Raw genomic sequence first — 14,570 nt, 5'->3', positions numbered from 1 at the left:
TAGGGTCATCCATCTGTCTGCCCGTCCTCAGGATCGCTAGAGCAGCTGGAGACAGCTCACTCGATCCCAAGACCTCAGGGCCGCCCCATCCTCACCTTCTCCCAACCCACACCGGTTCCAAGAATGGGCGAGCCCACCTGGGCCAGCTGCAAACTTCCACAAGCACAAGGCTTTGCTGGATTCTGAAACATGAGGCTACCCACCCACACATCGAATACAATGCTCCCCGCACGTATTTCCTCCATGGCCACCCCCACCCACTATCACTGGTGAGAAGATGGAGCGGGTGGGAGAGGGCAGCCATTTTTCTCTGATTCTCCTGCTAATTTCTGTCCCTCTGAGGACATGACAAGACCAGCTGAAGTCCAAAGGGTTTGTTTGGCAGGCAGGATGCAGCAAATTCTTCTTAGGAGGATGGAAATGGAACAGAGTATTAGGCCATAGTCATGGGTCCTGGCCTCAAAGGCTTACAGGGAAAAGAAGGAATGCCTTAGGGAAAAGAGCATCGCAGAGGGTGTGTCCATGTCTTTGGCACTTCCTGACTCTCTGTGCAGTAGACCAGGCAGCCGGGGTCTGTTTTACGAACAAGGAGGTTGAATATAGCAGTTTACTGAAAGAGTGTACCAGTTAGGATATGGATAAAGCTGTGTAACAAAGAGCCCAGAACAGACAATAGCTTTGTCTCCCTCCATCCACTGCCTCCACTAGTGTCTAGTGGAGTGTCCCTTCACCATCCCTTTCTGATGTTTCAAGTATGGTCCCCAGAGCTTGTCAGTCGTTATCTTGTATAAGAACATAATTTAGATTCATTTTGTAATTAAGACTCATTTGGGGGGTATCAACAAGTCAGTTGGGTTCAAATCAGCTCTGCATTCTCCCATCTGAGGTGCCTTTGGGGAAATTCTCAGCGAGAACATCGGGACCAGGTGCTGGAGATGCTGGGAATGGTTCTCCAATTGGCAGAGGTGCGGGAGTGAGGGCTGCACACATTGCCTCTGGGGGAGCTGGTCATCCAGGTGCACATTCGGGGCCAGCGGACACCTGGGTTTGAATTGCATGTCTTCTCTCCCCGTGTGACCTGGACACATGTTTTGCCCTCAATGGGACCAGATTCCTGTCTGCAAGATGGGGACAGGACCATCTTCTGCAAAGCCCTCAGAACAGAGCCTGTGCTCAGAGCCTGTTTATTTCAGGTTACAGGAAGACCCAGAAGCTTCCCCGGGGTAGCTTGCTAACCTGATTTCTGGGCCCCATTCTCAGAGATTTAAATGTAGCTTCTCGACGGGGGCCCAAGAATCTGTCTGTGTATCCAGGGGATCTGAGAAGAACTGTTGAAGATTCCAAAGGTGCCATGAGCACCCAAGGGCCCAGCAAGCCCCTGGGCCCTTGCTCAGACTGTTCCTTCTCCCTGGAACACAATTCCTCCCCTATCTGCCTGGTAGGATCCCCCAAGTCCCACTTCCGGTGACACCTCCTCCAGGAAGCCTTCCCCAGACTCTGGAGGAGAACGAATGTCCCTTCCCCTGTGCGTGTCTCCGTGACACTCTGCCCCGTGGCAAATAGCCCTTAGGGCCTCTGCCCCACGTGGGCATTATATACACTTCATCTATTTCCCCACTAAACTGAGAGCCACCGAGGCAGGAGCCACCCAGAGCCGAGCCTGGGCGGGGGGGGGGGGGGGGCTAAAACCAGCAGGCAGGTGTGAGCAACTGGAAGAGGGCCCCCCACCGTGACGGCCCGAGGCTGCGGGCGTTGCTGAGGGCCCTCGGCCCTCCCCACCGAGCTCTGGGGCTCCCTGCGCAGACACATCTGGCTTAAAAAGGAAACACGCCCTGAAGGACTGAACTTTTTATTTTTGGAACCAGTGACTCATCTCCACCACCGAGGCTCTGCCGGCTGCTCTCGGGGGGGGGGGGGGGGGGGGGGGCTGGCTGAGGCTGAGCACTGCTCACAGGCCAGGGCGGGGTGGGGGCGGGGGGCGCCTGGCTGGGCAGGGAGGCCGTCACTCCCACCCACCTGCTCCTCCAAATTAACTAGTCTCAGGATGCCCAGGAGGTACTTGCTGAAGAGGCGACCACGCAAAGTGGCACCTGTCACCTCCCACCGGGGGCAGGGGGGACAAGAATGGGACGAGGGAGTTGCTTCTCCAAGCCTCAGCTCCCTGTCCTGCTCTCCCCACGCACAGAGGCGCACTCCCTTCGGGCAGGCTAATTCCTTCCCACCCAGAGAGCCTCAGAAGTAGGATGACCAGCCAGCCCCCTTTGCCCCAGACCTCCTGATTTTAGCCCAGAAATCCCGTGTCCCCGGAATCCCCAGATCTCTTAGTCCTGAGACAATTAGCCACCCTGTATGTAAGCACCCTTCTGCCGTCCCCCAAAATTGACGGTGTCTGTGTTCTGTGCCGTCTTGGCTAAGCGGTAGCGGCGCGTGTCAGAGCACACGGCCCAGGCGGCCACTCTGGAGGGGCTATCAGTTTGGGGCTGTGAGGGTCCACATCCAGCCTCAGACGCCCTGGTGTCCCGGCTTCTCTAAGCCCCAGGCCACGAGCATCGTCAGCAACACGGCAAAGGCATCGGCTTCTCCTGCAGGTCACCCGGAAGCAAGGTAGGAAGCGAGGGAGGTGGAAATGGTGGGGTTTGTCCCTGAAGGTCAAGTTTGACCCTCCTCTGCCCCGGCCACCTTCCTTCCCCACGGCCGACCTCGTGTGGGTGTCTCCACCAGCTCCCACACCGCCAGGGTCTCGTGCCCACAATAAATCTCGCCCAGAGCACCAAGGGGATGGCAGAACAGACAAAAGGAAATGACTCGACCGCCCGCAGCCGCTCACACGTCGTGGAGTTTGCTCCGGGTGTCCTACTCCGCACTTTGCTGTAATACGCGGGGTCTTCCGTGCCATCACATCTCCTGAGAAATTGCTGTGTGGTTTCTACGTATTGATCCGGACCCACCTGCTTTCCTGAGTTCTGTAGTCAGTCGTTTTCAGTTGATTCTCCATCATCCATCTCAATATAAATAATGATGCGCCCTCTCCTTCCCAGGGCTCATACCTCTAATTTCTGCCTCTTGCTAAGTGTGCTGGCTACGTCTCCAGAATAAATTCAGACAGTCGTGAGCCTCCTCCTCCCGACTCCGGGCTGGGACAGAGACGCTGCTGGTTGTTTCCCGATTGATCGTGATGTTAACATTCCTCTTAAGAGAGAAGTGTTTTGGGGGGAGGGTATAACTCAAGTGGTGGAGCACGTGCTTAGCGCACACAAGGTTCTGGGTTCAATCCCCAGCACCTCCTCTAAACATAAGTAAGTAAACCTAACTACCTCCCCAACAAAGAAAATAAATTATTTCAAGAGAGCTATTTTTTCACGTTAAAGAGACATCAGTACATTACCTATTTCTGTTTTATTCAGGGTTTTGTTGAGATTGGTTATGAATTTTATCCAAATGCCTTTGGAAATAGAGCTAACGAAGTTATCCATTTTTTTCCTCTTTGGAGCTATTAATATGGGAAATTATATTAACTGACTGTCTAATGTTCCAGCGATGTCCTTGCATTTCTGAAACCCGCTCCCCTTGGTCACCATGTTTAGTCTCTCTCATGTGACGCTTCATGCAGTGGTTTTGGGTTTTTCTACCAGTATTCCTAAGCGGCGCTGGTGTGTGTTTTCTCTTTCTGCGCCAGCTTTGGCGGGTGTTGGTATTGGGCTGTGTTTACTACGTGAGAAGCACTGGGAACTGCCCCTCTTTTATGCGCTAGGGCAGTTTAAGTCGCGTTGAAGCTCCTGGTCCATTCTGGGCACTTACGCTTTTTTTTAAAGGATGCTAGGCCTGGACAGCTTCTTGCTTCTCCTGGGGTGATCCATTTGTGCAGATTTTATGTCTCTTTTGAGGTCAGTTTTTATGAACTGTGTTCCCTATGCTTTCAAACCCTCAAAACCCTTCCCCTTCACCAGAACCTGTTTCCTGGGAGCTGACTTTCCTCATCTCTGTGGTCATTTCCCCACAGACGTTTTCCCTGTGTGTGTGTGTTCTTCTCCCTTTGTCTCGATTGGGTTGGTGAACACTGTCCCTTTTATTGCTGGGTTTTTTCCCCCTCAAAAAACCACTGGTCTGTGCACCTAAAAATGGTTAAGATGGAACATTTTATGTCATGTGTATTTAAGACAATTTTAAAAAAAAAGAAGAAGAAAGAAATCCGGGGCTTGGATGCATCTGTTAATTCTATCACTGCTGACATGTTAATTTCCTCTCGTCTGTACATCTGCTTCCGTTTTTCTTAGCTTTGTTCTATTGCTCCTTCTTAAATGTATTGAGTCATATGCTTAATTCAAGTCTTAATCTTTCTTATTTATTAATAAAGGCGTTTAAGGCTATGACTTTTCCCTAGCAGACTGCTTTAGCTGTATCTCAGGTTCCGGTGTGCAGTATTGACATTACCGCCTAAGAACCTACTCCAGGAAGCTCCTTCCTGTACTCCTGTAACACACAGTGCACTCGCCTACCCTGACACCTTCACTACATCATGAAAGTCTGGCGCAGTGCTGTGCAATATACAAATAATGCAAGCTACATATGTAATTTAAAATTTTCCAGTAGCCACACTAGAACCTATTGAAAGAAACGGGTGAGATTAATTTTAAGATTTTATTTAACCAGAGGTATCCAAAATGTTCTCATTTCAATATATAGTCAATAGAAAGCCATTGTTGATTAGATTTTACACTATTTTCTGTGCCATGCCTTCAAAATCTGGTGTATGTTTTGTACTTACAGCATATCTCAATTTGCGCTGGCCACGTTTTGGCTGGCTAACAGCCTTGTGCCCCTAGAGGAGGTCTAATATCTGTTTCTAGTCTCTGCCCACTACTTGCCTCTCAGACCGCAAGCTACCTGAAGGGCAGGCACTGCTTTCAATATTGTATCCACCCTGCCTCCCACACTGTGAGGTTACGAGCTCTCAGTGACGCTCACTGGGTTAATGACTGCCACTGCCCTTCGGTTTACCCGTCTCCTGACCGTCACTGTTGCTCAGTTACCCCTCAGCTATTCGCTGCCTACCTCATGTGTGCTGCAGGCTGTTGCTGCCAGCTGTGAGGAAAGGAACATCTCCATGCTTCTTTAAGAAGGAACAGGTCTTTTTCTTCCTTAGACTTTCTTTTGGAACAAAATTTTAGGAGCCCCCAAGGAGCCCTGAGAAGCTCCAGCCCCTGATTCCAAGGTGGGGCTGCTAAGGACAGCTGGGCACAGCCGCTATTCCTGAACAGCAGACAAGGGCAGAGCTGGCACACAAAGGGGCCACAGAAGATACCCAAATATCCAGAATAGCGTCCTGTGTAAAGACTGCGATTACAAAGAACGGCCGAGGAACCATTTCTCAGGATCTAAGGATGCCATGTGACATAGTTTTAGTTCATAACTTGTAAAACTAAGGGTTTCTGGGAAACTTTGCTTCCCTGATGTAGATACCTCTCCCTTTCTTCCTGCCTGGAACTTGCTCAAGATGCCTGGAGTAGCTGCAGCCTTCTTGTAACCATAAAGACCAAAGCTACATGCTAAGGATGGCAGAGCAGATACATGGAAGGGTCTAGGTCCTTGATGATATCCTACAACCTGAGAATGTCAAATGCCAGACTTCTTGCTACACTTGGGGGAAAAAAAAGAAAAAATTTCTCTTGTTTAACCATGGTGTGTCTACGTATCCATTATGTGACTGAATACACTTGCTGCCGTTATGGGCCAGGGCACCGCCTCGCATCCCCTCGGCCACAGTGGCTGGAGCACCTGTGCTGCGCCAGGTACACGTCACGAGGCTGTGGGTGGCTGACACGTGGATGCAGAGGGCTTGTACTCTGAGGAGCAATTCTCATGAAATTCTGATGAAATTCAGTTGCAAGTGACAGAGGCCAACGTAAACCAGCTTAAAGAAAAGAAAAAAAGAAACGCATTGGCCAGTGTAGCTGGAAAGGAGTTCAAATAATGTTGGCAGACCCCTGTCTTCTTCAGTGGTTCCAGATTGGCAGCTGCCTTAAGCCCCATCCCCTCTGCCATCAACCCCAACAGAAGAGCGTGTGCCCTCCCCAGTTCCAGCCCCAGGATTCCAGCCCACGAACCAAGTGGTAAACCACATGTGTGTGTGGAGGTGTCGTTCTGTCTGCCCACGTGAACACACGGGTCACATGCAGGCTACACGCAGGTCACACACAGTCAGCAACGGGCCAGAATCCAGCATATCACGTGAATGTCTGACTTTTCCCTCCATACGAGGGGCTGCTTTGCCCAGGATGGAGGGGTGTCTCAGGCCTTGGGACTTTCAGCTTTAAAACCAGCCAGTACTGGGCACACCAGAAAGCCTGGCCCCCTCCCTCCCTCAGAACACGATCGTGACAGTAAGTGTGATTCCTCTTCCTTAGAGAAATCAGCAAAATCATACGTGATCAGTTTAAAGAATTTGGATGGCATTTTCCCTGAAGAGAATGAGAACGCCGCTCCCTGACCCTGCGATCGGAGCCCTCAGCCACCTCGTGGCCAGCTGTCCTCGCACAGCCGAACCCGAGCTCTGCTCGGCCACAGGCGAACCCAACTGCCCGGAGGCCAGCCGCCCAGCAGGCCCAGACAAACCAGCCAGTGCACAGCAACCCACCCTATGCCGGCTCTCCAGGTGGGCATCAGTAAGAAGAGACCCTCATGCAAGTCCTCTGCAGATCGCCCCCAGACACCTCACCATCAAATCTCTCTCTGGTTGTCAGGCCCCCCCCCAGGTCATTGCTCCAGCTGACCGGCTGCCCAAACCCTGTGCTTCTCTTGAACATGGCAGGTCCTTCAGAAGCAAAACAGGTGAGTATTCTCTGCACGGGTGAGTTCAAAGGTTCCCATGGAAACAGCAGTGCCGCATCGCTGGCTCACACCTGTGGCCCCTTCTGCCAGGACGCTGCAAAGTGGGTGGCTCCCAGCTGAGGGGGCCCGAGTGCCTGCTCACCCAGCTCAGCAACTCCAGCTCCCTAACGGCCACCTAAGACTCCACGCTGACCCAAGTCCTTTCGAAATTCACGGGAACATCTTGAATCAGCCGATGATTCTCGGTCTAAGGGGCTTGGCCATTGGAGTTGCCAAAATTTCCCAGTGATTCAAATCTACCACAAGGTTGAGAGGCACCAAGCCACCACATGCTTCCTCTTAAGTCTGGTGTGGCGGGAGGCAGGCACAGGGGCACTGGAATCGTGGGCTCCAGTCAAGTTACCCCAGCTGCCAGTCTGTCTTAGGCGTGTCTCAGCCACAAAGGAACAGAGGGCCCCGGGTCCCGTGACTTCTCCACTGAATTGTCCTCCACTGAATTGTCCTCCACATGTCTGGCAGTTTGCAGATTTCAGGGGGCAAAGGGTGGCCCACCTGACCCCTTACCTGACCCTCCTGCTGACCTCCTGAAGGAGGGGGCAGGGACTATCGCACCCGTTTAAGAGATGGGGAAAGAGATCAACCAGAGCTGGACTTGGACTCAAAGTCACAATCTGTCTTGAGACCCTCCCAGGGTCTGCTCTGGGGAAACCAAGGTGCTGTCTGTGCTTACTCCTGTAGCTGCAGGAGACCGAGTCGGGGGTGGCTTTTGATGGCAGGGCTGTCTTGTGGTCTCATCTGTCCTTGCCGCTCCCCCACCCAACCCCCCAGTTCACCCCCACCTCTTCCAGCAAAAGTATTTATAACGAATTGGAAGCAGAGAAAGTCTTAGCGCAAGACCCACCCCCAGGATCACTCACTTCGACAGGGGATCTCAAAACCTGGTGGACAGGAAGGCAGGGGTGGGCCCTCTCTCCCCCGACATGGGGCACGGAATGCGACCAGGACACCTCTGGGCAGTCCAGGTGGGGCAGGTCCATCTCCACCCTGTGGGTGTGATGTGGGGGGTGGTGTACATGCCTTGTGCCCACCTCCCCACACCCACCCACAGCCCCAGGACAGGACAGCTCTGGGACAGCACCCTCCTGGAGGGATGGCCTTCTGGTACCCGGAGCTGGAGGACACTGGCCAACAGAGGCCCTAGTCCTCCTTGGGTTTGCGGGGCTGCCGCCGGGCCAGTTTATAATCAATGTATGTCACGAGGCAGGACCACAGAATGAAGCGTGCCAGCAGAATGATGACCAGCAGGACCATGAGCGGGTCGGGGGCCATGCTCCCCCCGAACCAGGAGGCCATGCCAAGGCTGAACACCCCCAGAGCAGCAGCCACACGGTGCTGTCAGTCGGAAGCCTGGCCAAGCCCAGGACTCCCAACCCCTCTCTGCCAAGTGCCGGCCGTGTGGCCAGAAGCCTGGGCTGGGAGCTCAGTCCAGCCGGGGGTCTCCGAGGCCCGCAGCCTCTCTAAGGGACCAATCCTGTTCCCTCCACGCCCCAACCCAGGGGCCTCCCTGGCAGGAGAGGACAGATCGGGGCCGCCGAGCAGCCTCCTTGAAGAAGAGGCCCCGCGCCATTCATCCCCAGCGAGCGGCTCTCGGGGCCGACAAGGGCCGCATTGTCAGGGGCCCGGGCGGGAGGCTCCCCCCGCCGCCAGCGCTGACGTAATCTCCAAACGTCCCCGGCGGCAGCTGCTGGGCGAAGCTGGCCACCTTCTCCCGGCGCTTTCAGCCGCCCACGCCGGCTCTTCCGGCCCCGCCAGACAATCGGGCCCTTTCTCTCCCCAATTAGCTGTCACTTCTGGAGGCCGGCGCTGTCCAGCGGCCGGGGTCCCTGCAGCAGCAGCAGGCCCGGCGGGAGGGGCCGGGAGCCCAGCGGGAGGGCAGGCGGGAGCTGTGCAAAAGAAAGGGGTGGAGAGGGGATAGAAGGTGAGATCAGCCCGCTCGGAGCCCAGAGGCGACCCCAGGCACAGCTTGATGAGCACAGGGGCCACCAGCATCTCAAAGGCCCACACCTCCCGGCAGTGTGGGGTTCCGCGCAGGCTGCCACGAGGCAGCCCAGGAGGAGAACCTGCTTAATACCCAGCAAGGGCTGGGGCCCAGGACCACCCCCAGCTCACCCCTCCCCTGCCACCGGCCCACCAAGAGCCCTGGACGACACCCACGCCAGGCGGGACGGGTCAGTCCTGCAGTGGTCTGCTCACATCCCTCACGGCCTCAAGCCGGGTCCCATCACAGACTCTCTGAGCGACTGGTGACCAAGCAATCGGCTCATCCCCTTGGGACACGATCCATATTGGAAAGGGAGGCAAGTGACAACGTCTGCTTTGAAGGATGATGGTCACACAGGACCAGCTCAGTGCCCGGGCATGGAGCGGCGACTGCCTTCCTCTCCCCAAAGAGGATGCCCTCAGAGATGTCCCCACAGCACTTCTGAAATAACAGTGTCCGCCTGCCTTTCTCTGCCTGCCATGTACACACATACACACACAAGAACACATGTGTACACACACACAGCACAGACACATGCATGTGTGTGTATGCCACGCTCCAGGGCACACACCCCTCCACAGACTCCATCCATCCCCAAGTTCATCTCTGATCTTTCATAGTCAAGTTTTCCGTAGATGAGGAGACAGCCTGGGCCCCTCTTCCAACCCCGAAGCCCTGGTCCCAGGACACAAAGGGGTGCGAGCCGGAGGGCGGGCAGCCCAGCCCCTGCATGCCGGGTGCTGGGTCCAGCCGCGTTCTCACCGGGGAACAGTCCACCCCAGGTCCTGAGCCAGGGAGGAAGCTGCGGGGCCTCCAGGGCTGTGGGCCACGTGGAGCCAGGTCCTGAATTTCTCCTTTACCTACAAAATGAGAATGTGCTCCCGCCCAGCCTTTCTGGAAGGTTCTGTCTAAGGAGTGAATGCGAAGGCTTTGACAGGGAGCCCAGCCCAAGGTGGGCAGCGTGGAGGGAGGACGGCGCTCGCTCATGGTCTCATAGTGATGACTCCGTGAGCATGTGGACACTGCTGCAGGCCAAACCCACAGTGAGACCCCACCTGCCTCCCTCTTCAAGCCCCTCATCCCTGGACCTCAGACATCACCCTGACCGGCCAAGGCTGTCTCTAAAGCACGCCGTGCCTCTGAGGGCAAACACTCCTTTCCGCCTCTGTCGGCAGAGAGAGCGGCCAGCCGGTGGCCCTGGCCAGGCATCTGGCGCTTTTGTGGAATAGACTCTCGGGTAACGTTCAGCCCTGGGCTTATTTGCCCTGCGTGGAGATTTGACGCTCCCGTCAATCACACATGGTAATTCTGATCGTGGGAGACCAACGTGGCATCAGTAATCAGAGCATCCCCCAGAACGTGCCGACTTGATAATGGCTTCCGGGATGTTGCAGAAAGTCCCCAGGACCGTACCCAAGACCCCTCTCCCCAAGAACGCCCCTGCGCGTGGCGTGAAGGCCCAGAGGAGAGCAGCCAAGCTCAGGGAAGGGAAGCAGCCAGCTCCGCGGCGTCTCACTTACCTGCGAGGCCAGCGTCTCCGGGGGGCGTCCTGGGGCCGCCCGGGGCAGGGGCGCTTGCTGCGGCAGGGCCCGTCCTCAGCCTCCTACCCTGCAGCCCACGACCCAGCAGCAGGGACAAGGTGGCCTTGGATAAAAGTCTCTGTTTGTGAGCACACTATCAGACACACAAAGTCAACATCGCCCCGGTCACGTGGAGTCCAGGGTCATGGAGGCCTCCCCCTTCCTACTCAGATGGCCAAGGTCAGTGCACCCTTCAGGAGAGGAAGCGAATTGCCCCCTTCCTGGGACAGTGTCCGGCTGTCCCAGGGACGCCTTCTCCTGGAAGGGCCCACCTGATGCAGTTGCAGGGACCTCGGACGGCTAAGGTGGCTGTCGCCCACGTGAGGAGGGTCATAGGTGGTAATGAACGTGCACGCCCACAGTCTCCCGTGGAGTGGGTGCCAAGAGCGCCCCTGTCAGTGGGGAGGAAATGCTCATCGCCCCACAATTAGCAGTGGCGGCGGGGGTGGGGCGCCAGGGCCCCCCCCCCGAGCCCCGGGGCCCTTTCGCCTGTCTCTGCGCACCTTGCCTCCGGCTCCCACAGTCCTTTGCTCCTGATATGACTTTTCTCCAAGGCTGTCCTTGGCTGCAGGAGCCGCCCCTGTGCAGAGAATCCGAGTCCCCAGGGGTTTCCGTCTGCCCCAGGCTGTCCTTCAGCAAGGACCGATCATGGGGTGAGGGGATGAAAGCTCAATCCCCTGCCGGGGGTCGGGACAAACTCAAAGGTCGCACGGCACCCAGAATGCTCCTTCAAAAGCACAGTGACCCAGGACTGTGCCTAGAGTCACACTTGTTCTCGGTTTCTCCCCTCCTTCCTCCTGCCCTCCCCTCCAACTCCCCCTCCTCCAGGGTGCGCTCTAAATCACCTTCCCAGGGAACGCAGCCCATGGCAATCCGAGCACCCCGTCGGTGGGGGCTGCAGTTTACCAGGATTCGCAGAGCCCAGCATACAGAGGCTCCCGCCCTGGGTCGATGAGGTCGGACTAGGGGACCTGGGTTATTTTCAGCACTGTAAAGGGCCAGGGAGTCTCCCCGCACCCCGTGCCCAAGCACTGAGGCAGCAACCAGCATCACCTCCTAACAAAACGTCCAGCAGGTGACCCCTTTCCACAGGTGAGGTCCCTGGGGGAGGGCCGAGGAGGACAGCCGTGTCCCCACCCAGGACCTGCTCTTGCTGGGGTCACGGCCCTGGAACAAGCCCCAGGCCCCATTCAAGTTGCTGCCCTAAACAAGCTGTGTGTCCATCGAGGTGTCAATGGCGGTGCTCTGGGCCGCACCTTCCTCATCCGTGAAAGGGGACCACAGCCCCTCCCACGTGTTCTGCAGGCAGGGCCAGGATCAGAGCGCTTTGCAAGAGGTAAAAGTCCTGCCCGAATGTCACCAAGACCCAGTGGACTTCCCTGACTCGAAGGCAGGGCCCGGTGAGCAAGCTGAATTCTCACGTCCAGGTACCGGCCAGCCTCTCACCCTGGCGTTTGGCTGGTTACTTTCGTTTCCTACGTTCATCACAGCACTCGTGCCCTCTGAAATCTTGTCTGTGTTGCCAGCACGCAAACGCGCACCACACCAAACAAGGCTGAGCACAGGTCCCACACCTGGAAGGCATCCAGCAGGACCACGTTCAGGGGTCGACGTCAAGAAGCCCGGTGAAAGGAGCCCGTGTTTCCATGAGACCGAATTCTGCCCACGCTGTAAAACCGCCATCTGTAACTGTGCTGAGAGTGAGAGTCTCAGACAGGCTGGAGGCTTCTTGAAAATCACTGTCAATTTTTTTTCTTTTGGCAAAAGCAAGACACACTTGCTGTTGGAAGAAAGGAAGAAAGAAAGAAAGAGCAAACACGTATAAATGAGTGAGTGTCAACTCATGTCTCCACCAAAATGGACCGCAAGATGCTGGAGGCCCAAGGCTTGATGGAGACCCCGGAGTTAGCACCCTAAGAAGGTCTGGGGCGATTTACCTCTTCCCTTGAGAATTTTGCATCTCAAAACCCTGCTGGCGGCGTGGAGGGGGCGGGGGGGGGGGGAGGTAGTGCTGAAATTAACAGAAGCAGCATTTCAAACCGGGTCTCCACTGAAACGCTCCCTCCTCACAGACGGGTGAAAATTAATCTTCTTTCTTCCTGCGACACAAAAGCAGATTAAAATCCCAAACAGTGGGACGAGTGGGGGAAAGTGGAACGTTTCCTCATTGAGGGAGACCCCTGCGCTGGCCGGGTTTTCTCCCTAACAAGGGACGGCGGCCCCAGCCGTTTGCAACGTCCTCCTGTGAGCATAAAGCCGGCCGGGAGAACGCACTTGAGAAAACTCACGCCCCTGCCCTTCCAGCAGTTGAAAGCTGGTATGTAACTTTGCTCGGGGTGATCAAACAGCTAGTCAAGGACGCTGTCAGGAACAGAATGAAATTCCAAATAAATTAGCCATGTCCAAGAAGCCAATACAACACCGGATTAAGGCTCACAAAGAAAACACAATTTATTCAGTCTACCTTGTCAGAATTCTTAATATCCTTGCTTCGTTTTTCTCACCTCAGACTGAGAATCCCCGGACGGGAAGGGACAAAGTGAACCTCTCTTGGAACGTGAGTTGCAAATACGTGCCTGGCCCCATAGAGGCTCACGTCGAGGTGAGCCTTAAGTGTTTATAAAATTGTGTTTCTACCAACATTTCAGCAGAGACCAGCCATGTCACCCAGGGGAGGCAAGCTGTCAGCAAGCCCCCAGAAGCACATGTGGCTTGCTCACATCTGAATGCGGGAGTTCATACATTAGAATACGGGACAAGGGGGCCAAAGAGAGGAATATTAACCACTGGGACTTAACTCTTTGGGGTTTGGGGAGAATTAGCATCCTGCCTGCCAGCCTGTTCCATGGAGGGTGTGCTGGTTGGGAAGGGGGTGGGGGCGTCGCTCCCCAGACATCAGTTCGCCTTTTAAGGCGACAAGTAGGTGAGAGGTAACCACAGACCTTTGCAGACACTGAGGACTGCCTGCTACTACTCATTAACACATTCAGCAGCCCCCAAAACAATACCTTTTTTTATCAATGAACCCAGACAGCTTTCACACACCGACAAACGCTCTTTGAAAGAGTTAACAGGCAGAGAGGCTGGTGCCTGCGCGGAGGAGGCACCTTTGAAGGGGCGGGTGCGGGGTAGGGGGATGTATCTGGGTTGCCGAAAGACCTCACCGAGAGCCGGGGGCCCTTTCTTTTTCATGGAGAGGCCAGTGGAGAGACAGAGGGAGGCGGAATTTGCTTTGCAGCACTAAGGCATTTGCAAGAGATAAAACCAGCAGGAATTTTGAGAGCCACTGGGAGGAAGTGATCCGGTCTCCTCTGAGACAGACGGCAAGATGCCTTGAGAAACACACAAAATGAAGATTTTCCCAGAAATAAAAAAAGGAAGGGGGGGTGGGGGAAGATGACCTAATGGTTTTAAATTTTTTTTAAGGTAAAAGATATGCACTGAGTAGAAGGGAGAAAAATCTCAGCGGTTTCCCAAGCATGACCTGGCCTAGATTCTCTCTCTCGATTTCTAAATAAAAATCGGAGGGAAATGATGTGGGACAAGGAAGAGAAGACACTTGTGAGGCCCACTGTGCGCACACAAAGTGACTTTTTGACGTGTGTGTGTCCCTCAGGGCAGGCTGGAGGGCAGCAGGCGTGGGACGCAGTAACACTCATGGGCTCTTGAAGTTGCACTGAGCCACAGAAAGTGCCTCATTGCCACAGGGAGGGTCCCCTGTCACCTCAGAAGTACCACACTCTCACAGCCACCCGAGGGGCTCATGTCCATGTGCCTCCTGGAGTCTCCATTGTCTCCAGTAGGTGACAGTGTTCAGATACCTGGGACGGGAGACCACACAGGCTAGCCCAGGAGTGTTGCCGGCCATAGGATAGCTCATGGAAGATGGACGGGAACCCTGTCAGGAAGGACAGCTTCTGGGTCTCAGCTCCACCGGAGACCACACAGCTCCAAGGGGAGGCACCTCTGTGCCAGTTTCTTCCACCTTCTCTTTTCCCCTGTTCTTTGGCATCCTCTGCTCTGTTCAGGTCAGCCCTGTGATGCCTGGGGAACAGAGTGCAAGGTAAAATGCAGGGTGCCAACTAAAAATTACCACTTGCCATCTGCCTCTGTGAGGATGA

The 14,570-nt window shown here is 55.2% G+C and overlaps 1 protein-coding gene across 1 annotated transcript; it reads right to left on the bottom strand.

Annotated features, from left to right (window-relative positions):
* Positions 1-4,624: 4,624 nt before the first annotated feature.
* Positions 4,625-13,500, bottom strand: SMIM38 (small integral membrane protein 38). The gene is made up of 3 exons (XM_032490073.1): positions 10,390-13,500; positions 7,746-8,771; positions 4,625-5,911 (listed from the first exon to the last, which is right to left on the bottom strand). The coding sequence occupies exon 2, from the start codon at positions 8,179-8,181 to the stop codon at positions 8,026-8,028; it is 156 nt and encodes a 51-aa protein (XP_032345964.1). The 5' UTR covers positions 8,182-8,771; positions 10,390-13,500; the 3' UTR covers positions 4,625-5,911; positions 7,746-8,025.
* Positions 13,501-14,570: the final 1,070 nt, after the last annotated feature.

The sequence above is a fragment of the Camelus ferus genome, chromosome 10 (assembly GCF_009834535.1).
Source record: "Camelus ferus isolate YT-003-E chromosome 10, BCGSAC_Cfer_1.0, whole genome shotgun sequence".
In the NCBI taxonomy this organism is placed as follows: Eukaryota; Metazoa; Chordata; class Mammalia; order Artiodactyla; family Camelidae; genus Camelus; species Camelus ferus.
The sequence above is the reverse complement of the archived record's forward strand: the minus strand, read 5'-3'. Positions and strand labels throughout refer to the sequence as shown.